This window comes from Salvelinus fontinalis, chromosome 21, assembly GCF_029448725.1.
Source record: "Salvelinus fontinalis isolate EN_2023a chromosome 21, ASM2944872v1, whole genome shotgun sequence".
NCBI lineage: Eukaryota > Metazoa > Chordata > Actinopteri > Salmoniformes > Salmonidae > Salvelinus > Salvelinus fontinalis.
This window is the reverse complement of record NC_074685.1, coordinates 38,500,822-38,525,791: the sequence shown is the minus strand read 5'-3', so window position 1 is coordinate 38,525,791 and position 24,970 is coordinate 38,500,822. Positions and strand designations below refer to the sequence as shown.

General features: G+C 42.9%; 2 protein-coding genes across 6 annotated transcripts; both read right to left on the bottom strand.

The window, feature by feature from the left end:
• Positions 1 to 418: 418 nt before the first annotated feature.
• Positions 419 to 6,097, bottom strand: LOC129818851 (protein AMBP-like). 2 transcript variants are annotated; one of them, XM_055875124.1, is made up of 10 exons: positions 5,892 to 6,097; positions 5,178 to 5,320; positions 4,981 to 5,057; positions 4,607 to 4,723; positions 3,092 to 3,193; positions 2,841 to 2,941; positions 2,530 to 2,617; positions 1,983 to 2,150; positions 1,170 to 1,343; positions 419 to 567 (listed from the first exon to the last, which is right to left on the bottom strand). In XM_055875124.1, exons 1-10 carry the CDS (start codon positions 6,003 to 6,005, stop codon positions 539 to 541), a joined length of 1,113 nt encoding a protein of 370 aa, XP_055731099.1. In that variant the 5' UTR covers positions 6,006 to 6,097; the 3' UTR covers positions 419 to 538. The 2 variants fall into 2 exon arrangements, with proteins under 2 accessions (XP_055731099.1, XP_055731100.1); XM_055875125.1 differs by having other exon boundaries at positions 2,880 to 2,941; positions 5,892 to 6,095.
• A 969-nt stretch (positions 6,098 to 7,066) lies between these two features.
• Positions 7,067 to 13,109, bottom strand: ptgdsa (prostaglandin D2 synthase a). 4 transcript variants are annotated; one of them, XM_055875127.1, is made up of 7 exons: positions 12,904 to 13,109; positions 9,098 to 9,240; positions 8,870 to 8,946; positions 8,543 to 8,653; positions 7,701 to 7,814; positions 7,554 to 7,579; positions 7,067 to 7,470 (listed from the first exon to the last, which is right to left on the bottom strand). In XM_055875127.1, the coding sequence occupies exons 1-6, from the start codon at positions 12,997 to 12,999 to the stop codon at positions 7,554 to 7,556; spliced, it is 567 nt and encodes a 188-aa protein (XP_055731102.1). In that variant the 5' UTR covers positions 13,000 to 13,109; the 3' UTR covers positions 7,067 to 7,470. The 4 variants fall into 4 exon arrangements, with proteins under 4 accessions (XP_055731102.1, XP_055731101.1, XP_055731105.1 ...); XM_055875126.1 differs by having other exon boundaries at positions 7,067 to 7,445; positions 12,904 to 13,108; XM_055875130.1 differs by having other exon boundaries at positions 7,713 to 7,814; positions 12,904 to 13,108.
• Between the last annotated feature and the right edge of the window lie 11,861 nt (positions 13,110 to 24,970).

Here is a 24,970-nt window from a genome sequence, read left to right as displayed (position 1 = left end):
TTGAGCATCATTATTTCTATGTAGCATACACCTTCTCGCTCGGAACGTCTAATGCGAGTGGGATGGGTGTGGCTTCCTGACAATGATCACAAGAGCAGCCAGCTGATCACTGATTTGACAGAGCCAATGCAATTCCACCTCGGACACAACCAAAACATCAGCCCTGCTAGTGTTGGTTATCGCCAGTTTAAGCTTAATCTGATTGAATCCAGGCCTACAGTTCTATCGCACTGTAGCGCAGCTCTTCAGCGCTACAGATTGAATTGAGCACTTGGTGTTCCAAGCAAGAGAAGCAAAATGTGGGTTAACCACATATAAACTCAATCAAATGTATTCATGAAGACTTTGTTGATGTACAGCACTTTATGACAACTATTGTTTTAAAAAAGACAACGCTCACATAAGACATGAAGCCAAGCAGCTTTAATCCATCATTTTATTGTGTTGGGTTCTGTATTGAATGTCTTTCAGACGGCTAACCCAGACGGTGTTCTGTGCTGTGTTAGGATGTATTCTTCCCTATGACCTCTAATCTCCTTCAGTTTGCTTTCAGGAACTCCGTTTCGCCTGTAACACAAATACACAGTCATAGGATAACATATATTGCCATATTTTAATGTTTAACTGTATATATATATATTTTTTTAAATGTAATCTTTATTTAACTAGGCAAGTCAGTTAAGAACAAATTCTTATTTACAATGACGGCATACCAAAAGGCAAAGGCCTCCTGCGGGGATGGGGGTTGGGATTAATAATACAACATTTATCAAATAAAAATGTAGGACAAATCACACATCACGACAAGAGAGACAACACAACACTACATAAAGAGAGACCTAAGACAACAACATAGCATGGCAGCAACACATGACAACACAGCATGGTAGCAACGAAACAGGACAACAACATGGTAGCAGCACAACATGGTAGCAGCACAAGACAGGGTACAAACATTATTGGGCACAGACAACAGCACAAAGGTAGAGAAGAAGGTAGAGACAATAATACATCACGCAAAGCAGCCCCAACTGTCAGTAAGCGTGTCCATGAATGAGTCTTTGAATGAAGAGATTGAGATAAAACTGTCCAGTTTGAGTGTTTGTTGCAGCTCGTTCCAGTCACTAGCTGACGTATGTATGTGTGTGAGCATATTAGATCTCTCTTACCATCCTTCATCACCCCACAGTACTCCTCACACTCCCCCTTGGAGTAGAACTTGTTACTGTTGCCCTGGCAGTAGTCCTTTTTATATTCCAGACAGAGTCCAGAGCTGGGATCGAAGGCCCATATCTTGGGCTGCCCAGTGCAGGGTTGAGCATCCATGGGCATTCTGCAGGCAGCTGTAGAGAGACACACCTCGCCAGACAGGAGGATAAGACATAAGAGACCATCTAGTCTTACACATAGCCTATGGGATAGGGTCATGAGCATCATAATGTATCTCAAAGTGCAAAGAGCATTGCCACATTACCAACTAGGTTATCAAATCAAACTTTATTTGCCACATGCGGCAAATACAACAAGTGTAGACTTTACCCGTGGAATGCTTACTTACAAGCCCTGAACCAACAGGGCAGTTCAAGAAGAAGAAAATATTCACCAAGTAGGCTAAAATAAAAAGTAATAATAAAAAGTAACACAATAAGAATAAGAATAACGAGGCTATATACAGGGGGGAACCGGTACCGAGTCAGTGTTCGCGCGTACAGGCTAGTTGAGGTAATCTATACATGTAGGTGGGCGCGTAGAGACTATGCATAGGTAACAAACAAACAGCGAGTAGTAAATTGTAAATTGTCTGGTGGAAGTCAAGCCTGCGTCTCCTACGCACCGCAAGACCGTATTAGCCCGCAGAGCTAAAGTCAAGGCTTTAGCTCTGGGGAGCTAACGGAAGTCGTGAGGTCTCACACAAGATTACCCATCGCTCGAGTGTGGTTCACCTACGGAATAACCACCTCTGTTACACTCTATCCCCTCACCCTCAGTGCGGCAGCTCTGCAGACACTCCCTCTCAGTCACAAAGTTGTTCTGGTTGCCCATACAGCCTCCGTAGGTGAACAGCTGACAGCCCATACTGGTGGAGTTGTAGAAGTAGCGCTCCACCATCCCGAAACAGGGACCTGCGTCCGGCTCCGCCTTACAGGACTCTGAGCAGAGGTGTACAGTAGCAGTGTAGCACTGTTAGTCAGACAGTCTGGTAAGTGCAGTGCATTGTTGGTGCTAACCATAGACACAGGGATGGACTGGGACCAGAAATCTGGAATTTCTAAAACACCGGATTTCCCCCCCTGAGGACCCTGTTATTAGCCAAATAATTATAATTTGCCAGAATTTCCCTATGGCCAGTCCATCCCTGCATAGACATACGTTATGTATGTCACTGTATGCAATATACGGCATATGTAATATACATAATTGGTTCTATCAGCTTCCAGGGATTCCCTGACTAGACCCACACAAAACGTAGGCTAAACCTTACATTTAGAGGTCAATGGCATAGCTAGCAGGCCCATCATGCACTCTCACCTGCACTCCGGAAGACCATGGTGTCATCACCCATACCGGAGCCCTCTACAGGGGCAGGATCAGGGAGGACTATGTTCCTCTTAGCTCTCTGGAGACAGACAGGTGAGTAGTTAGCATTGTTGGGGTCAATTCTCTTTCAACTCCAGTCAATTCAGGAAGTTTCCTGAAATTCCAAATCCAATTCAAATGATCTTTCATGCTTTTCAATGAAGAAAATGTGGAATTGGAATTGGAATTTGATTAACTTTCTTCAATGCCTTTCACCAAATCCACTTTTTAATTAAATCTCCGGCTCTGATACGGGGTACAACCTCAACATTGAAACTTGAATCATTGAATACAGGAAGTACCGGTGCCGTAATCTCAGACTGAGACTCTGCTGCTACAGGCTCTGCTCCTGGTATACACTCGCCTGTGGAGAGAGACAGCAGGGGTTCAAAGGTCAAAGAATGTTCAGACACATAGTGGATGTCACAGGTGTGTTTGTGTGTACACATGCCTGTGTGTGTGCCTGCCTGTGTGTGTGTACGTGTGTGTTTTGCGCACGTTTGTGTGCCTGTACCTTTGTTCTGTTTGATGATGACTGTGTCATCAGCCATGCCCTGCTCCCTCACCAGCCTCCTGAAGTCGTCCAAGATAGTGGTCCGCAGTTCCATGGTGCGGCCTGAAGGAGGCAGCATTTTAATTTAGTTCTGCTCGCAGAATATATAGTACTAACCATAAAAATAAAATCTATTTTGACGATAATAACATTATAGCTGTGAATGGCCTGGTCCCAGATCTGTTTGTGGTCCTGCCAACTCCTATAGTCATTGTCATATTTCTGTGTGTGCTGCTTCATGCTAAACCACAGGTGAACAGGTTGATTCGGTCCCCCCAATAATTTCTTAAAAAATAAATAATAATTATATATCAGGACCAGTCAAAGGTTTGGACACACCTACTCATTCAATGGTTTTTCTGTATTTTTACTATTTTCTAAATGGTAGAATAATAGCTAATACATATTATTTCTGGGGGTTGGGGGGGAGGTCGGGGGCCCCCGAGATAGCATATGAACACATCATCAGCAATGGCAAAATCTGAAGAATTGCAGGAAATTTGCTTTAACGGTCGATTTTGGGCACAAAAAAAATTGGGCACGATTTTGGGCCTTCCACTTATACTTATACTGTGTTTTCAAAATACCCCTCGTAATACGGCATAATAAGTCATGCCAAACTGTGTAGAATTGCAGGAAATGCATTTTAAAATGTCAGAAAAAAACCTGGACCCACCGTCTACTGTTAGAGCCTTCCAATATCTGCAACACAATTTCGCCCTTGCACAAAACATGACAAACGACCACCATAGCTGGAACCAGGCTAATAAAGGGGTTTGATTAATCTCACCCGGGCGCACGTGTAGGCGTGTTTTGCATCGGCTGAAAGTTGATTGCATTAGATTTCGAACCGGGCTACCTCCCAGGTGTGAGCCAGGTGCTCTGTTCAAAGGCCACGGCGAAGTTGGCTCAAAACAAAAGTCATGTAATTAAGCATGGGTAGTAATTAGTAGGATTCTGTGATTGCTTTTGATGAAAACACTATCTGCCTTCCCAATGAAAAATGTAAACATAAACGTATAAATTTACATATTTACAAAAGAGATGCTGTATATGTTTCTGGACGATGCACCATGCTGCCTTGTTGAAAAAATGACAGAGCAGCACAGATTACGGTTCGATTTGAGAAGGGAGCACCTCCCTCCCCGATTTTGCTGGATGACGTGACAGGCTTTTGGCCCGGGGCCCTGCGGCTCAGCATAATCGAGTCCGCCCATTGTCTCAGTGGTGTTGTGTGATACAGGTGCGTTAGTAAAATCAATTAAAATAAAGGTTTTGTCAGAAACACCGGATAGGTGCAGTTAAAAGTGTTGTTTCATGGGTCAACTATAATAGCCCGTCACCCCTGGAGCAAGTTAGGGTTAGGTCAAGGGAACCTCGACAGATTTGTACGGATATTTGTACCAGCAACCTTACGGGCTACTAGCCCAACATTAACCGCTAGGCTATCTGCTCCATATTAGTAGTGACACTCACTGTATAACTTGGCAGACTTGGTCTTCTCGCCACCAGTCTTCTGTTTACTCATCATGACGATGGCATACTCATCATAGTTAGTGTGAACGACATAGGCGTCAACATCAGCCCCCCACTCTGCATGGAGGAGAACACAAACATACAGTACATACTGTCAATGACCTGCCATCTTTGACTTCATAAATATGGTTGGTGAGACAGTGGTATACATTTTCACCTCCCAGTCTGAGAGTATTAGAACAGTGTAAGCCATTGGCTGCAATTCTATCTTGCATATCAGAGGGGACAAGTTTTTTCAGATCTACAAGCGCCCAGGAGGTAAGGGATATGACTTGATTTGGGATTCAGGGTATGAACAGACATTAAAGACTCACTGGCAACGTGGTAAGTGAATCTTCCAGGTGTGTCTGTTAGCTCATAATCACCAGAGATCTGCTTACATGTCCCGTGCCTACACACACACACGCACACACGTACGTACATAATATATTTAGTTAAGCTATGGTGAATCCAGTAGCAATATTAGAGGCAGTTCAGAGACACACGCATATGTGTGTGTGTGTAACCTCACTTTTTCATGCTGCGTTTCATGCTGACTTTGCCTTCAGTGTCCCCGGCCTGCAGCTCCAGTATGCCGATAGCTGCGTCTCCTCTGTGGCGCTGCATCCAGGGACAGGTGGACGCTACCGCAATATCATGCCACTTCCCCATGAACTGACCCATGAAAAGAAAGAAAGAAAGAAAGAAAGAGAGAGAGAGAGAGAGAGAGAGAGAGAGAGAGAGAATTAAGACAGACAGAATATATACGCACTACTAGTCTCTCATGACTAGTCTCACATGACCTGGATTTGAACCATATTTAAAGCTTTTTCATCAAACTGTCCCCATTTCTTGTTATCCTCAGACAAATTGTTGCTTTATTTTTTGGTCTAATTCTCATTTCTGGAAAAGGCTTAAAATAAAGGTTCAAATCCAGGTCATGTGGCATGATTAATCAAAACGTAATTTGGTTCTGTTTTTTTTTACAGACCAACAATGCAGTATTTACAGATGTTAACAGGCACCCATAGAAACACTTTAGACCGTACAAGCTGACCAAAAGCAAACACACTTTGACCTCTCAACTGAATCATCCAGTACACACCATTTTTAAACCCGCAACTGGTTATGGCTATGCTATTGAAGAATATTTGAGAGAAAGCAAGAGAGACAGAGCAAACTCATTGGGAAGGCTATGAGAAAGGGAGAAAAGAGTAACCTCGATGACTAAGAGACTAACTCTTACCTTGCTCAGGTCAAAGTTCTCCTGTGTGGGGAAGAGAGGTTCGGCAAGCGCTGGCACCCCGTGGAGGGGGTCCACCAGGACCAAAAGGACCACAAGTATGACACCCTGCTGCATTCTGTCTGTGTGTCTCCGATACGAACCTCCGACTGAGTTTCTTCTGAGCTCCTGGATCTGCTGGGAGAGCACACCCGCCCCTCCAACCCTCCACCTCTGATCCCTCCATCCCTCCACTGGACTATTCTAGCAAACCAGAGAGCATTGACCCATGTGTATTTACCCCTTTCTATACCCCCTCAAACTCCAGCAGAAAACAAACAGCAAATAGAGCAAAGTTCTCCTTATCTGACTGTTTGTCCCCTTTTTCTGAAACATTGGACATCAAAGTGGAATTTAACAGGGGGGGAAAATCATTACATTTCAGCGCCACAGAGTTGTGGCATGTATAGCGAAATCAATTATTGCTCAAGGACTGAACCCTGTGGGACCCCGTAGTTACCTTAGTGTTCTGGAAGTTCTTCATCACAAAAACATAACCTGTTATGTATGTGGTATGAACATGAGTTGCTCAGATAAACATAAGGAACTAAACCCACATAAACACACCTACCATACCAACACACTCACACATACAGCCATGTACGCACACACTCTCTCTCTCACACACACACACACACACACACACACACACACACACACACACACACACACACACACACACACACACACACACACACACACACACACACACACACACACACACACACACACACACACACACACACACACACACACACACACACACTCCATGGGTAACAATATTGATTATTGGGTCCTGGATCCTGATTGGCCCGCTCTGATTGATCGATGTCCCAAGCAGCAGTAGAGCATGACAGAAATTTAAATCAGGGTCTACTCTGTGTTGACCAATGCTCTAAATATATGTCGCCCAAACTTGAAAGAGACTGAAGTTTCTTCTGTATCTATCTCACCTTCTCTCCAATTATATCTATCTCTCTCAGTATCTCCTTTTCAGTCAGAGTCTCTCTCCCCAATTTTACATTTGTCTGTCTCTCTCTCTCTCTTTAATCGCTCTAACACTCTTATGCGCTGAGGGCTGCGATCCAACAGGCAGGGAAAAAGACAAAGAGGTCACAGACACCACGTGGCACCATAGGCAGAGGAACACTAGCATTTATTCAGCCATAGCAGTGTTATACAAGACAATGATGTCCCCTGTTTATCGGATTCAGAAAGGAAAAACGAATTGAACAGTCCGTTGTACCGAGGGGACAAGAGACGGACAGACATCAGAGAGGACGTTGGTAGTAAAACAAGACGGGCTGTCTAAAAGCGAATCTGGCATTAGTCGTTATACTATTTCACCCTTGTGAGGTAAAGCGTGTTGAGGTTCTGCTGTTGCCCTGTGAAACGGTGTGGTGTAAAAGGTGAAACCAATCCTGATGCTGTGCTCCGATGGAGAGACGAATGTCTAATAAGTGCTGGGAAACCGGTGCGGCGAAGCAAACCAATGAGTAATCACCATGTTGCTCGGATCTGACGGAGAGCACAAGAACAAAACCTGCAGTTTATTGAAATATCCGGTAAATGTAGTCAGTCGTCAACAACATAGATTGTCTGTAGAAAGGATGTCCAGTGACTCACCTAGCGTCCAGAAGGAGGGCAGTTCTCTGCAAAACAACAAAGAGCACGACAATGTTGTGTGACACACTGTCTGCTTTCAGTCGTACAGCTTAGAGACGAGAAATGTAGGGACTCTGGGTGTCTGTGTGTCTGTGCGTGTGTCCATACTTAGGCTACTACCTGCAGGTGGTGGGGTCAGAATGGCGTCCTTGGGAAATCCATGAGATGTGGCAAAGTCTCGAAATTTCTGAATCACTTCAGGCTTTACCTTCTGAGAACGGCCTGCAGGCAGACAGACGAATGGCAACGTTTAATGCAAGCTAACATGCATTTCAACAAATACAATGTACAGTCTCACCCCAGAATTAGACATTCCATGTTTCTCCAAGCGTCAAATTTTGAAGTTGCTCCAAATTTCGAGGTATAGGGTTAAGGTTTTGGATAAGGTTAAAACAGTATGTTTAGGCACTCATTCAGAATGGTTAAGGTAAGTGTTAAGGTTAAGGGTTAAGGTTTGGAATAGGAAACGTTTTGAAATAAATACGAGTGTCCACTACTGGGATTGAACACCTGACCTTCTGATCTGGAGTCATGAGATTACATCTATCTAAAGTTATGGGATTATGCTCGTCCACCACCCTGGTCCACAACGCCCAAGCAAAACCCAAGCCTACTTGATGGTAATAGCACTCACTGTTGCCAAAAGTGGCCGGTTTTGAAGGCGTTTTCCCTCAGGACATGGCTAGACGTCCAATTTCGAATGTGCCTGATTTATGAGCATATTGCCCCATTCTAAGCCTATGTAACCGAGAAGGTTAGGTGAACCTTGCCCACCGGTCTTTGCGATAAGCTAACAATAAGCTAACTTAAATGATCTTCAAACTTCACATAGAGACATACAAAAGAGTTCATCTGACACTGGGTAAGTAGGACAAAAATGGTATTTTGGCGCATGAGAGACCCTGGTTTAAACCTGGTCAGTCATACCTCTACCTGAAGAGCAGACGTACCATAGAGGGCCACCTGTGTGTACTCTCTGTCCATCTTCTTGTGCTTCAGGACCAGTGCATATTCATTATAGTTGGTCTCCACTACTGTGATGTCCTTTACTTTGTTATGGCCTTGAAAAAACACAAATATATTCTCTCATTATTTCCAACAACAACAAAAAAGAAGACTTTACAAGACCAACGCAATGATCACCGACTCCGTACAGCAGGGGTCCCCAACTACATTCAGCCATGGGCCGAGTTTGTCTGGATGGGATAGTCGGGGGGTATAATTACTGGTTTGCCATTGAGATGCACAGCATTACTGCTGGCAGGCAGAGGACTCACGGGTGCTGAAATAGGTGAAGGCGCCAGGTATCGCTGTCTTCTCATACGTGTAAAGCTTACTGCGGCAACCTGATGATCTTCACACAAGCAAAAAAAGAACATCTGATATGAATGTGCATTCCACTTTTAAGTACATTTTCAATGCCCTGACCAGGATGTCAATCCCATAGTTATTTTGCCAGAATGCCAATGTCCATTCTAGTGTTGTGTTTAATGATGTGTTCCCACCTCTGGGTCCACATGGTGAGGTTGACGTTGCCGTTGGTGTGGGGATTCAGGATGCCCATGGACACTCTCAGCTTGTCTCTGTACGGGGCAGTAAACCCTGGGGAGTCATACGCCAGGCCCACACGGAACCACTTCCCTGCAAACTGAATACACAGAGAGAGAGAGAGTAGAAACCATCGAGAAACTTAGATATAGAGAACAAAACAGACCGACAGAGAAGGTAGAACGGGTACTATAGAAGTAGGAAGTGAAGCCTGGGGAGTCATACGCCAGGCCCACACGGTACCACTTCCCTGCAAACTGAACACATAGACAGAGTCAAAGCCACAAGTCAACCGACCAGTGGCTGTACCAGAGCCCTACCTAAGCCTGAGGAGTCATACACCAGGCCAACACGCAGACAGTACTGTTTGTATTGCTTGCTGATTTTGTGATCAAGGGCTCCCTTACAAAAGAGACATGGGTCTCAATGGGACTTCCCAGCCTAAATACAGGTTCAATAGATTAAAAAAAACACACAGATGGAGTCAAACCCACTGGAGTTGCTCTATCAGAGATACTCTATAAGAGTCACCCTACCCAGTCACACGGCATTTAGTGCAAACTGAACATAACATACAGACAGTAGGCTACACATGGGGAGTCAAACCTGTCCGAAGAATACGTGGATAGAATAGTATATGTACAGCAATAGTTGAACAGGATGTACTTGACTAGAATACAGTATATAAATATGAAATGGGTAAAACAGTATGTAAACATTCTTAAAGTGACCCTTATTAAAGTGTTCCATGTCTATGTATATAGGCCAGCAGCAATTTGTCTCTTTTAACAGTGTGAACAACAGGAAGAGTTTCTAAGTCATTTACAGTACCAGTCAAAAGTTTGAACACACCTACTCATTCATGTTTTTTCTTTATTTTTACTATTTTCTACATTGTAGAACAATAGTGAAGACATCAAAACTATGAAATAACACATATGGAATCATAAGGTAACCAGAAAAGTGTTAAACAAATCAGAATATATTTGATATTTTAGAATCTTCAAAGTAGCCACCCTTTGCCTTCATGACAGCTTTGCACACTCTTGGCATTCTCTTAACCAGCTTCACCTGGAATGCTTTTCCAACTGTCTTGAAGGAGTTCCCACATATGCTGAGCGCTTGTTAGCTGATTTTCCTTCACTCTGCGGTCCAGCTCATCCCAAACCATCTCAATTGGGTTGAGGTCGGGTGATTGTGGAGGCCAAATAGCCCTTACACATCCTGGAGGGGTGTTGGGTCATTGTCCTGTTGGAAAACAAATGATAGTCCCACTAAGCGCAAACCAGATGTGATGGTATATCGCTGCAGAATGCTGTGGTAGCCATGCTGGTTAAGTGTGCCTTGAATTCTAAAGAAATCACAGACAGTGTCACAAGCAAACATCCCCACACCATCACACCTCCTCCTCCATGGTTCACGGTGGGAATCACACATGCAGAGATCATCCGTTTACCTACTCTGCGTCTCACAAGACACGGCGGTTGGAACCAAAAATGGCAAATTTGGACTCATCAGACCAGCAGACAGATTTCCACCGATCTAATGTCCATTGCTCGTGTTTCTTGGCCCAAGCAAGTCTCTTCTTATTATTGGTGTCCTTTAGTACTGATTTCTTTGCAGCAATCCGACCATGAAGGCCTGATTCACGCAGTCTCCTCTGAACAGTTGATTTTGAAATGTGTCTGTTACTTGAACTCTGTGAAGCATTTATTTGGGCTGCAATTTCTGAGCCTGGTAACTAATGCACTTATTCTCTGCAGCAGAGGTAACTCTGGGTCTTCCATTCCTGTGGCGGTCCTCATGAGAGCCAGTTTCATCATAGTGCTTGATAATTTTTGCGACTGCACTTGAAGAAACTTTCAAAGTTCTTGACATTTTCCGGATTGACTGACCTTCATGTTTTAAAGTAATGATGGACTGTTGTTTCACTTTGTTTATTTGAGCTGTTCTTGCCATAATATGGACTTGGTCTTTTCCCAAATAAGGCTATCTCGGGTATACCACCCCTACCATGTCACAACACAACTGATTGGCTGAAACGCATTAAGAAGGAAAGAAATTCCACAAATTAACTTTTAACAAGGCACACCTGTTAATTGAAATGCATTCCAGGTGACTACCTCATGAAGCTGGTTGAGGGAATGCCAAGAGTGTGCAAAGCTGTCATCAAGGAAAAGGGTGTCTACTTTGATGAATCTCAGATATAACATATATTTTGATTTGTTTAACACTTTTTTGGTTACTACATTATTCCATATGTGTTAATATTTTAGTTTTGATGTCTTCACTATTATTCTACAATGTAGTAAAAAGTAAAAATAAAGAAAACCCCTTCAATGAGTAGTCGAGTCCAAACTTTTGACTGGTACTGTAGATAATTATCTCATAAGGAAGTTAGTTCTATATCTGTGTCTGTCCATGGGCCATGGGCCGAGGGAACTTGGCGTGCATTGCTAGTCATTCTATCTGTTTTGCAACCGTGCTGTCTGCCTGACCTTTGACCCTAGCACTGTTTGCTCTGGGTTCAGCCTCTGTCCTAATGCGGTCCCGTCCCGACCACACGGATACAACGTTCCGTTCCCTATCAGACAGCCAATGAGTACTGGACATGTGGGGTCGGGGAACATGTCTATGACTTATTTAAATAATAGACTCACGGACTAGAGGTCCAGGTTAAAGAGAAACTGCCCCTAAAAAAACAACTTCTCATTTAGAAAACAGCCTACGTAGCATTGATATGAGTCAAACATTTATTCCACTGTCAAAATTGAGTATAACGTGTAAATAGGATAATTTTGGTCATAAATTCAGTGTTGTCAAAAACAGTTTTGTGAGATTTGTGGTCGGGATTGAATCACAACATAAATTAAGTTTGGGTTTGTTTCAATCCTGCCCACAAGCCCACAGCTGGCAGCACACAAGTAATCATCAATTCGGAGTGCAGCTGCGCACAACCCGATTGTAATGCGGAACAATATGTTAATACTCGAATAGCTCCAAATTTCAATGACTTAAAACCTCAAACCAATTATAAATTGTAGAAATCAATATACACATTTTGAAAGCATTTAATGAGAAAACTCAAAGCTGTGCATCATGAAAACATTGACACATTTATATTTTGTAATTTATTGACGGCCCCTAACAAGCCCCATATATAGGCTATCCAAAGTCAAACCAATTTTGCCACGCTCGCACACCAGCCGCATGAAGCTAATCGGCTAAATAATAAGGAAAACTCTTCCCACCTGCGAACACATACAAGACACCACATCAAACCACACCCTGAAAGCAACTCATGTTTGAATTCAGTCATGACCGCTAGCATTTCTTAATTAACCAAATCTAAAACAGGAAGTGCAGTTGCCCTTTAAAGTTATGCGTCACCTAATGAAAAACCAATACAACAATATGCCAAGAGGGTTTACTAATTCCCTCTAAAAATGTGCTTAATTATTTCCCACAAAGATTAGATTACCCAGCTAGTGTGATGTGAAATGTCTTGTGGAAGCAGAGCAGGCCCTTCACTGATGCACCCTGGGTAATTAAAGCAAGCAGTTGAAAGAAGGAAGCAGCATGGACTCTGACATTGCTCCTTCTGATATTTCTTGTTTCTTTTTGTTGTCGTTGATTATTTGTGTATTAGTATTGTACTGTTAGATATTTACTGCACTGCTGGAGATAGAAGCACAAGTGTTTCACTGCACCTGCTTTAACATTGCAATAAATAAACTTTGATTTGATTTGAGTCTGGTCTCACCCTCTGCAGGTCGAAGTCTCTCTGAGGCTGCACGTCTCCATGGACACCCATCAAACACACCATCGCCGTGGCCATTGTCACAAAGGTGATCCACATGGTTGGTTGCAGAGGAAGAGAAGGAAGGAGAGAGAGGAGGAGAGAAAGACAAGTACCCTGTTCTGGAACCAAACTGAACTGTAAAAGAGTCAAAAGCTGGACTGGAGCTGGACTACAGTGGCAATGCCAATTTTTTTCCTCAAGTCCGCCCATTATTTGCCCAGCCAATCATTGATCAGAAGCTGAAGACAGTGCTCTGCTGCAGCAGGCAGAGAGGGAATGATGCCACGTTCACGTGCTAGTCGGAACTAGAAAACGCAGACATTTCAGACTCGCTAACCGGTTGTAGTTTATAAACGTGTCGCGTTCAACCAGTTAGCAAGTTGGACATTTGTGAGTTTCCTAGTTCCCGACAAGCACGTGAATGCGGAATGATAGACAAGTTGGCTCCTGAAACCTTGTTGAGCATTCCTGAAGGACATTGAATTCCTGAATTCCTGACAGGACAGAGGAGTGCTTCAAATACCATCCTTCAAATACATCAGTTAAACTATTCAGACAGATAAAGGGGCATTTGTGCTTTTTTAAACAATTATTCAATTCACTGTTTGTCTTTTTACCAACCAAGAAGCCTTTGTTTTTGACCGAGTCATACACTGGGCAACACTGTCAGAAGAGCAACATGTAATTTTACAATATTAAAGAAAAACAAAAAAGACAACAGTTTAAAGGTCCAAAGCAGCCATGTTTATCTCAATATCAAATCATTTCTGGGTAACAATTAAGTATCACAAAGAAACAAAAGTAGCTTCTTAGCAAAGAGAAATTTCTCAAGCAAGAATTTAGCTAGGACTGTCTGGGGGTGGTCTGAGTGGGAATGAAAAAACTGAAAATTAGCTGCTATTGGCAGAGAGGTTTGGAACTCTCTTTTTATTGGTCTATTAACTAATTTACCACCTGGTACTGTCACCAGGCAGGCCAAAACTCCATCCCACCAAAACAGGCAGAAATTTCAGGCGGTCTTTTCAAACAGCTCTTACACTATCAGGGCATTATGAGAATTTTCACAATTTCACTGTATTATTCCAACCTCATAATGTAGATATATACTGTATATAACACACAGGACAATCACTTTTTTGACTGCATTGGGCCTTTAAATAATTTGTATTAATATTGATTAACCATTGCCAATGTTTTTGTATGCATGCTTTACAGCCAGACAGTACTACTTAAAGTGGCAAGAAAACTATTTGAACCCTTTGTAAATACCTGGATTTCTGCATTAATTTGGTCATCAAATTTGATCTAATCTTCATCTAAGTCACAACAAGAGACAAACACAGTCTGCTTAAACCAATAACACACAAACAATTATAATACACAAACAAGTCTTTATTGAACACACCGTGTAAACATTTACTGTGTAGGGTGGAAAAAGTATGTGAACCCTTGGATTTAATAACTGGTTGACCCTCCTTTGGCAGCAATAACCTCAACCAAACGTTTTCTGTAGTTGCAGATCAGACCTGCACAACGGTCAGTAGGAATTTTGAACCATTCATCTTTACAAAACTGTTTCAGTTAAGCAATATTCTTAGGATGTCTGGTGTGAACTGCTCTCTTGAGGTCATGTCACAGCATCTCAATCGGGTTGAGTTCAGGACTCTGACTGGGCCACTCCAGAAGGCGTATTTTCTACTGTTGAAGTCATTCTGTTGTTAATTTACTTCTGTGTTTTGGGTCGTTGTCTTGTTGCATCACCCAACTTCTGTTGAGCTTTAATTGGCGGACAGATAGCCTAACATTCTCCTGCAAAATGTCTTGATAAACTTGGGAATTCATTTTTCTGTCGATGACAACAAGCTGTCCCGGCCCTGAGGCAGCAAAGCAGCCCCAAACCACGATGCTCCCTCCACCATACTTTACAGTGGGGATGAGGTTTTGATGTTGGTGTGCTGTGCCTTTTTTTCTCCACACATAGTGTTGTGTGTTCCTTCCAAACAACTCAACTTTAATCTGTCCACAGAATATTTTGCCAGAAGTGCTGTGGAACATCTAGGTGCTCTTTTGTGAAGTTCAGACGTTTAGCAATGTTTTTTTAAATGTTTTTTTTCTTCTTCTGTGGTGTCCTCCCATGAACACCATTCTTGTTTGGTGTTTTACGTATCGTAGAATCATCAACAGAGATGTTAGCATGTTCCAGAGATTTCTGTAAGTCTTTAGCTGACACTCTAGGATTCTTCTTAACCTCATTGAGCATTCTTCACTGTGCTCTTGCAGTCATCTTTGCAGGACGGCCACTCCTGGGGAGAGCAGCAACAGGGCTGAACTTTCTCCATTTATAGACAATTTGTCTTACCGTGGACTGATGAACATTAAGGCTTTTAGAGATACTTTTGTAACCCATTCCAGCGTTATGCAAGTCAACAATTCTTAATCTTCGGTCTTCTGAGATCTCTTTTGTTCGAGGCATGGTTCACATCAGGCAATGCGTCTTGTGAATAGCAAACTCAAATTTTGTGACTGTTTTTTATAGGGCAAGGCAGCTCTAAATAACATCTCCAACCTCATTTAACTGATTGGACTCCAGGTTAGCTGACTCCTGACTCCAATTAGCTTTTGGAGAAGTCATTAGCCTAGGGGTTCACATACTTTTTCCAACCTACACTGTGAATGTTTAAAGTATGTATTCAATATAGACAAGAAAAATACAATAATTTGTGTGTTATTAGTTTAAGCACACTGTGTTTGTCTCTTGTTGTGACTAAGATGAAGATCAGATCAAATTTTATGACCAATTTATGCAGAAATCCAGGTAATTCCAAAGGGTTCACACACTTTTTCTTGCTACTGTAAGTCGTTTTTTGGAGTATCTGTACTTTACTTTACTATTTATATTTATATTTTTGACAACTTTTACTTTTACTTCACTACATTCCTAAAGAAAATATTGTACTTTTTACTCCATACCTGACAACCCAAAGTACTCCTTACATTTTGAAGCAGAACAGGAAAATTGTTAAATTCAGGCACTTATCAAGAGAACACGTGGACATCCCTACTGCCTATGCTCTGAGGGACTCACTAAACACAAAAGCATCTTCTCAGCGTTGGAGTGTACCCCTGGCTATCCGTACACATTAAAAAGAAGAACATGATGCCATCCGCTTTGCTTAAAATAAGGAATTTGAAATTACTCATACTTTTACTTTTACTTTTGATACTTAAGTATATTTAAAACCAAATACTTTTAGACTTTTACTCAAGTAGCATTTTACTGGGTGACTTTCACTTTTACTTGAGTAACTTTCTATTAAGGTATCTTTACTTTTACTTAAGTGTGACAATTGGGTCGTTTTTTCACCACTGCTTCTCTGCCGCACCACCTTCTCTGCCGCACCACCAGCTCTGCCGCACCACCTTCTCTGCCGCACCACCTTCTCTGCCGCACCACCTTCTCTGCCGCACCACCTTCTCTGCCGCACCACCTTCTCTGCCGCACCACCTTCTCTGCCGCACCACCTTCTCTGCCGCACCACCTTCTCTGCCGCACCACCTTCTCTGCCACACCACCTTCTCTGCCATTGCTTAATGTTGTTCCTAAATGCCACAACAGGAATGAAAAACAGAAGACAAATAATCTAATCAAATGTTATTTGTTACATGCTTCAAAGAGTGACTTGTGAAAGTATTCACCCCCATGGCATTTTTCCTGTTTTGCTGCCTTACAACCTGGAATTAAAATGTATTTTTCTGGGGTTTGTATAATTTGATTTACACAACATGCCTACCACTTTGAAGATGCAAAACATTTTTTATTGTAAAACAAACAAGAAATGAGACAAAAAAAAACAGAAAACTTGAGCATGTATAACTATTCCATCCCCCAAAGTCAATACTTTGTTGAGACAACTTTTGCAGCAATTACAGCTGCAAATCTCTTGGAGTATGTCTCTATAAGCTTGGCACATCTAGCCACTGGGATTTTTGCCCATTCTTCAAGGCAAAACTGCTCCAGCTCCTTCAAGTTGGATGGATTCCGCTGGTCTACTGCAATCTTTAAGTCATACCACAGATTCTCAATTGGATTGAGGTCTGGGCTTTGACTAGGCCATTCCAAGACATTTAAATGTTTCCCCCTATACCACTCGAGTGTTGCTTTAGCAGTATGCTTAGGGTCATTGTCCTGCTGGAAGGTGAACCTCCATCCCAGTCTCAAATCTCTGGAAGACTGAAACAGGTTTCCCTCAAGAATTTCCCTGTATTTAGCGCCATACATCATTCCTTCAATTCTGACCAGTTTCCCAGACCCTACCGATGAAAAACATCACCACAGCATGATGCTGCCACCACCATGCTTCACTGTGGGGATGCTGTTCTCGGGGGGGTGAGAGGTGTTGGGTTTGCACCAGACAGTGTTTTCCTTGATGGCCAAAAAGCTCAATTTTAGTCTCATCTGACCAGAGTACCTTCTTCCATATGTTTGGGCAGTCTCCCAAAAATGCCTTTTGGCGAACACCAAACGCGTTGGCTTATTTTTTTCTTTAAGCTATGACTTTTTTTCTGGTCACTCGTCCGTAAATCCCAGCTCTGTGGAGTGTATGGCTTAAAGTGGTCCTATGGACAGATACCCCAATCTCCACTGTGGAGCTTTGCAGCTCCTTCAGGGTTATCTTTGGTCTCTTTGTTGCCTCTCTGATTAATGCCCTCCTTACCTGGTCCGTGAGTTTTGGTGTGCGGCCCTCTCTTGGCAGGTTTGTTGTGGTGCCATATTCTTTCCATTTTTTAATAATGGATTTAATGGCGCTCCGTGGGATGTTCAAAGTTCCTGATATATTTTTTTACCCAACGCTGATCTGTACTTCTCCACAAATTTGTCACTGACCTGTTTGGAGAGCTCCTTGGTCTTCATGGTGCCGCTTGCTTGGTGGTGCCCCTTGCTTAGTGGTGTTGCAGACTCGGGGGCCTTTCAGAACAGGTGTATGTATACTGAGATCATGTGACAGATGATGTGACACTTAGATTGCACACAGGTGGACTATTTAACAAATGATGTGACTTCTGAAGGTAATAGGTTGCACCAGATCTTATTTAGGGGCTTCATAGCAAAGGGGTAAATACATATGCACGCACCACTTTTCCATTTTTAAAAAGTTCTTTTCATTACACTTCACCAATTTGGACTATTTTGTGTATGTCCATGACATGAAATCCAAATAAAAATCAATTTAAATTACGGGTTGTAATGCAACAAAATAGGAAAAACGCCAAGGAGGATGAATACTTGTGCAAGGCACTGTAAACAACAGGCGTAGACTAACAGTGAAATGTTTATTTACAGGTCCTTTTCCAACAATGCAGAGTTAAAAAAGTAAAATAGAAACAGTGACACGAGGAATAAATGCACAGAAAATAACTAATAACAAAAACAAGTTTTCAAAAACACAGCTCTAGACAGGGAGTACCAGTACCGAGTCGATGTGCAGAGGTACTAGGTACTTGAGGTAGCTATGTACATATAGGTAAAGTAACTAGGCAACAGGATAGATAGACTGAGCAGTAGCAGCAGCGGATGTGGTGAGTTTGAAGGTGTGTGTGTGTGGCATCAGTGTGAATGTGAGCGCATGTTATATGTGTGGGGCGTATGCAGTGTGTCTGTGTGTGTGTGTTGGTGTAAGTCTAGTACCAGTCAAAAGTTTGAACACACCTACTCATTCAAAGGTTATTCTTTATTTTTACTATTTTCTACATTGTAGAATAATAGTGAAGATGGCAGAACTATGAAATAACCCACGTGGAACCATGTAGTAACCAAAAAAGTGTTAAACAAATCAAAATATATTTTATATTTGAGATTCTTCAAAGTAGCCACCCTTTGCCTTGGTGACAGTTTTGCACATTCTTGGCATTCTCTCAACCAGCTTCACCTGGGATACTTTTCCAACAGTCTTAAAAGAGTTCCCATATACAGGACCAGTCAAAAGACTGGACACACCTACTCATTCTACAATGTAGAAAATAGTAAAAAATAAACAAAAACCCTTGAATGAGTAAGTTTGTCCAATCTTTTGACTGGCGCTGTATGTGTGGGTGTGTGGGTAGAGTCCAGTGTGTGTAAATAGAGTCAGTGCAAAAAAGGGCCAATGCAGGTACTCTGGGTAGCCATTTGACGGTCTTGTTTAGCAGTCTTGTGGCTTGTTCAGGGTCCTGTTGGTTCCAGACTTGGTGCCCTGGTACCGCTTGCCATGTGGTAGCAGAGAGAACAGTTAATGGCTTGGGTGGCTGCAGTCTTTGACAATCTTTTGTGCTTTCCTCTGACACCTGGCATAGAGAGAGGTCCTGAATGGCAGGGAGCTCGACCCCAGTGATGTACTGGGCCGTACTCACCACCTTCTGTAGCGCCTTGCAATCGAGTTGTTTCCGTTTTCGTACCAAGCGATGATGCAAACAGTCTTGATGGTCTCAATAATGCAGCTGTATAGGTTTTTGAGGATCTGAGGTCCCATGCCAAATCTTTTCAGCCCCCTGAGGGGGAAGAGGAGCTACCGTGCCATCTTCACAACTGTGTGGGTGTGTGGTGGACCATGTTAATTCCTTGGTGATGTGGACACAGAGGAACTTGAAGCTCTCGACCCGCTCCACTACAGCCCCATCGATGTGGATGGGGGGCGTGCTCGCCCCTCCATTTCCTGTAGCCCACGACCAGCTCCTTTGTCTTGCTGACGTTGAGGGAGAGGTTGTTGTCCTGGCAACACACTGCCAGGTCTCTGAACTCCTCCCTGTAGGCTGCCTCATCATCGTTGGTATTCAGTCCTACCACCGTTGTGTCGTCAGCTAACTTGATAATGATAAATAAAAAGTGCATCATGTGGCTAGGTCGGTGAGAAGAAGAAGGGGTTATTATTATTACTTATACCATGGCATTGTTGAATACTCGTTTCTGATTGGCTTGAAGGGCGTTCTAGAGCATGCATTATTTCCCTATACAGTATATTTGCCCAGTAGAATTCAATGGCTATAGTTCTTGCATTTTCTATGTTTGAGCTGCATTTGAACGCAAAAGTCAAATTGAAAACATTATTGGCATTGTTGAATTTGATTTTCATAATAGTAAGCTAGGACTGATCGTTTGGTTAGCTAAACTAGCAAGTCTGTTTGTTTGGTTACTGTCACTAGCTACTTCAGTGGATGTTGAACACACTTCTACCTGCAAATGAACTCATTCCTAGCTGTACATTTGTTAAATTATAGCCATGGTATAAAAGGGACAATCAGCTCGGGGCTCTAGGTGTGCCTTGGAAAATAAAGCAACTCCGTGGAAGATCAGTTCCACTCCGAAAGTGTGCCGTGGAGCACACCTTCCACGTCGTTCCTTATTTTCCAGAGAACGCATAGCCCCTCGTTGATTGTCCCTTCCTAAACTGGAGCGATCCTTTCTGAGACCAGAGAGATACAGAATTATGCCCCAATCAATCATCAGATAGGAGAGAGATGTTGTGCTCTCTCCACACACAACACACATTACCCCACAATAGGTTTAGATGTCTGTTGCAGTTCTCTTGAGACATAGAGAGAAACTCAATTGCGTACTCCTCGCGTCCCCTCTCCTCGCCTCATTCTCAAAACCCATTGGATGAGAAAGCCAGAGGTCCCGCCCCTCTGACCTTCTCCTCCAATGGGTTTTGAGAATGAGGTGAGTAGAGAGGATGCGAGGAGTACGCAATTGAGATTCTCCCAGACATCACATAGCATATTCATTGCAGGTTTCTAGTTCTACATTCTACTTCTTCTTCCCAGTAGCATCAGGGTTTCATGATTGGCTCATGCATACCATATAACATGGTATATAACATTATTTCCTGGCTATTTGAGACTCGTCACTTCATTGAGCATACGCTGAGGACCGTGCTCAGCTGCAGCAGGTAGAGAGGGAACGATAGACAAGTTGGTTCCTGAATCCTTGTGGAACATTCCTGAAGGACATGGAATTGCTGAAAATTCTTTATTACAATTCTGAGAGGAGAACAAAGAAGACCCAGCTTCAAATACAGCAGTCGTAGGATTCAGACAGATAAAGGGGCATTTGTGCTTTTTTAAACAATTATTCAATTCACTGTTTGTCTTTTTACCAACCAAGAAGCCTTTGTTTTTGACTGAGTCATACACTGGGCAACACTGTCAGAAGAGCAACATGTCATTTTACGATATTAAATAAAAATAAAAAAGACAATTTAAATCCTATTTATTAATATGGATTCACCATCGCCAATATGTTTGTATGCATGATTTATAGCCAGCTAGTCTTTTATAGGCAAGAGGACATCAGCATCCTCACTACCCCGTGATAGGTTTCGGTGTTTGATGCAGTTTTTTTGACAGATCAAGGGCTAGTGCATTGAGAAAACAAGAAACATGGTTAACTGCATACTTGGAGTGTGTCTGAAGTGGATGGATCAACAGCGACGGGTGTAACATCAGTGGATGGATCAATAGAGACGGGTGTAACATCAGTGGATGGATCAATAGAGACGGGTGTAACATCAGTGGATGGATCAATAGAGACGGGTGTAACATCAGTGGATGGATCAATAGAGACGGGTGTAACATCAGTGGATGGATCAACAGCGACGGGCGTAACATCAGTGGATGGATCAATAGAGACGGGTGTAACATCAGTGGATGGATCAATAGAGACGGGTGTAACATCAGTGGATGGATCAATAGAGACGGGTGTAACATCAGTGGATGGATCAATAGAGACGGGTGTAACATCAGTGGATGGATCAATAGCGACGGGTGTAACATCAGTGGATGGATCAACAGAGACGGGTGTAACATCAGTGGATGGATCAATAGCGATGGGTGTAACATCAGTGGATGGATCAACAGCGACGGGTGTAACATCAGTGGATGGATCAATAGAGACGGGTGTAACATCAGTGGATGGATCAATAGAGACGGGTGTAACATCAGTGGATGGATCAATAGAGACGGGTGTAACATCAGTGGATGGATCAACAGAGACGGGTGTAACAGTAGCACTCCATTATTGGTTCGACCGGCCATAGCCAGGTGTACCGCCGGTCAGCTTACATTGCAGGTTAAGAGAACTAACGTAGCAGGATAGGAGAATTCACGTAGCAGGTTAGGATAATTAGGTTAAGGTTAGGAAAAGGGTTAGGGTGAGCTAAAATGCGTAGCAGGTTAGGATAATTAACGTGACATGTTAGCGGAATTAACGTGTCAGGTTAGGAGAATGAGATTAAGGTTAGGAAACGGATTAGGCTTAGCTAAAATGCTACAGTTGTCCACAATCGAGTCGTGGTGAGGCCAAATCAGCCCCGCAAAACAGTATTGAGTGGCAACAAACCTGCCCAATTAGCTGATTCGCTTTCCATATACCCACTTCTGTTGATCCTCCCACGTCTGTTTACACGCCCATTTTCAGACACACTCCGTCTATGCAGTTACCCATGACTCCAAAAATCACCTAACATATTCAATGCAGGCTTCTAGTTCTACATCCTACATCCTGTTTGTCAGTATCATCGGGTCTCATGATTGGCTCAAGCATACCATACAACTGATATGAACCAATCATAAAAAAGCAAAGTATAGAGCATTATTTATTTACCATTTGAGACTCGTCACTTCAACACAATATACAACCAAGGTAAACAAAGTAAGTTTCCATTCATCAATCTGTTTTATTCATTATCCATCATCCCAGTACCCCAGTACTATAGAAGAGCAATACATTGATATTTCAACAATATATTTTATAAATAAATCAGACATTCTTTGATACAGTTTGTTAGTAGGACATAATAATAATGTTTACTCCTATGGAATGAGGGTTCACTGGTATGGTAGGCAGCAGCCAGGATGATTTTGCTGGGAAACAGCGCCTCCCTCTGGTTAAAGACCTGACCAACACCTTGTCCCTCTCGCACATTACAATACCTCCCATTGGTTTGTGACACATTTGCCCTGTCCAGAAAGAACTCCTATCCTCTTACCGCTTAGTAAGTAAGTTCTACATAACTGCCCTAGGAGCTAGGGAGTTGTTGCTGGACATCACCAAACAGAGTAAACTGATCACCTCAGAGAGTCTGTGACACTCACACTGTTGTGTGAGTGTCACAGACTCTGAGGTTATCGGGTTATCAGGATGTCTCTCTATTCAGTGTCACAGGAATAAGATAGCAGTACTAAAGATACCACTGAAATTGGGATGTGTGGGTACTAGATAGGCCTATTCTTTGTACATGCGTGCCCACAAGGCTTTAGAAATAGTGGCATCAAAGTTACAGTGCAAAGCAACAGTATTGATGTAATGGCTTGTAAAGTAAGCACGTGGGCATTATTCATACTAATCTCAAGTTTCCACATATTTTATTCTGCTGGGGACAGAGTAGTCTCGCTCAAGACTCAGGGAACTCTGCTTGCTGTTTGGGGTGTTAGGCTGGGTTTCTCTACATCACTTTGTGACATCTGCTGATGTAAAAAGGGCTTTGTAAATACATTTGATTGATTGATTGACTGGGGACATATTGGAATGGAATGTAGTTCTGGTGGAATGTAGGACTAAACCTGTATCATAACCAAACAATACACTCTGATATTGCCATACTCTCCTTCGACTTTCATCTGTGTGTGTCTGTGTCACATTGTGATCAATGCAGGACAGGTCTGAAAACAGAGAGGGCCTCCGCACAGCAGACTGTATAGAAGGGCTGGAGTTTGGCGCCCTACAGTGGTCAGGGGCTGTCATAGGTGTGGGTGCTGGTCAACGGTCTAACAGGCAGACAAACTCGTGGAGCCCCTTCACTCACTTCCAGAATCGTGATACATTAAAGCTTTGATTTCACACAGAGAAAATAACAAACAAACAAACGCAACGCATAGCTCTGACACAGTCAATGTACATTCAAATAAGGAATAATTCATACTTAAAAAATGTATCATTTAAATTCCCCAAAAAAAAGAAAGTGGGAAACACATCTGGTTGCAGACAGGAGGTGCATCTCAATAGTCTAAAATAGATCCCGCTCCTCGTCTCCTCTCCTTTAACACAACAACACAACAGGTTAGGTGAAAGCAATACGACTATGGCTGTTTTTCACTCCTTTCATATCAGTGCAGATGAAGGAAAGAAGACAAGGGAGGAAACCACTCCAGACTATTGCCCAATGCCCTTCCAGATTCCTCTAGGGCTGCCCAGTCATGCGCCACCTTGTGGTCATACTATCCTATGACACCCCAGGATCAAAAACATCAAAGCAGCATTCTCATATATAACCCCCCAAAATGTATATATTCATCTTTTCAACATAATTATTGGTCTAATTGTTTCCTTCTTTGAACATTTTTCCTCTAAACATTGTGAGCAACAAAACGATCATCACTAATAATAAATACACAAAATGATGGATAGAGCAGGAGAGCAATGTCATCACTTCCTCTTCCTCATCATCCCGGTGTGCACGTGTAAGACGACAGAGACACGCCAGACAGGAGACAAAGGGGAGGAACCTGGGATAGATAGCAAACTACACTACCCATGATCCTCAGCTTGGTAGGAGAGTCATTCTCCCCTGGCCTCCACCATCGACTTCACACAGACAGGATATTTGGCTTGCCAAACAGGCTCCTGATTTGTTTGCTTGTTTCGAGAGGACATGGAGACAGAGCGTACACTGACACTCGTCGGAGTGGAGACAGTACTAGTGCATTTTGTGCTATGAGAAAAATAACAGCGTGACAGAAAATGTCTAGCCATAAGAGAAGCAAGGATCGAAACAGAAGTGTCTGGGTGGGATGAGAGTGTGAGGAACTTGGTGGGAGACGTGCCTAACGGGAGTGAGGGGGTGGGAATAACATGACGGAGAGTTGAATGAATAAGTAAGGATAGAGATTGAGGGAATAGGGTGCTACGGGAGAGTAGGGAGAGAGACTGAGGGGAGAGACTATGGGACAGAAGGGAGTAAGGGGTGAAGGAGTAGGGTGTTATGGGACAGGGCCTGTG

Excerpts from the sequence above, each read along its gene's own strand:
- LOC129818851 (XM_055875124.1), bottom strand. The coding sequence starts at position 6,005 with ATGCAGCAGGGTGTCATACTTGTGGTCCTTTTGGTCCTGGTGGACCCC. Across the intron at positions 4,724-4,980 it reads ATTCACTTACCACGTTGCCA|AGTGGGGGGCTGATGTTGAC; the intron begins GTGAGTCTTTAA and ends TCCTCCATGCAG. Across the intron at positions 3,194-4,606 it reads CAAGTCTGCCAAGTTATACA|GCCGCACCATGGAACTGCGG; the intron begins GTGAGTGTCACT and ends TGCCTCCTTCAG.
- ptgdsa (XM_055875127.1), bottom strand. The coding sequence starts at position 12,999 with ATGTGGATCACCTTTGTGACAATGGCCACGGCGATGGTGTGTTTGATG. Across the intron at positions 9,241-12,903 it reads GAGACTTCGACCTGCAGAGG|TTTGCAGGGAAGTGGTTCCG; the intron begins GTGAGACCAGAC and ends CTGTGTATTCAG. Across the intron at positions 8,947-9,097 it reads CTCACCATGTGGACCCAGAG|ATCATCAGGTTGCCGCAGTA; the intron begins GTGGGAACACAT and ends GCTTGTGTGAAG.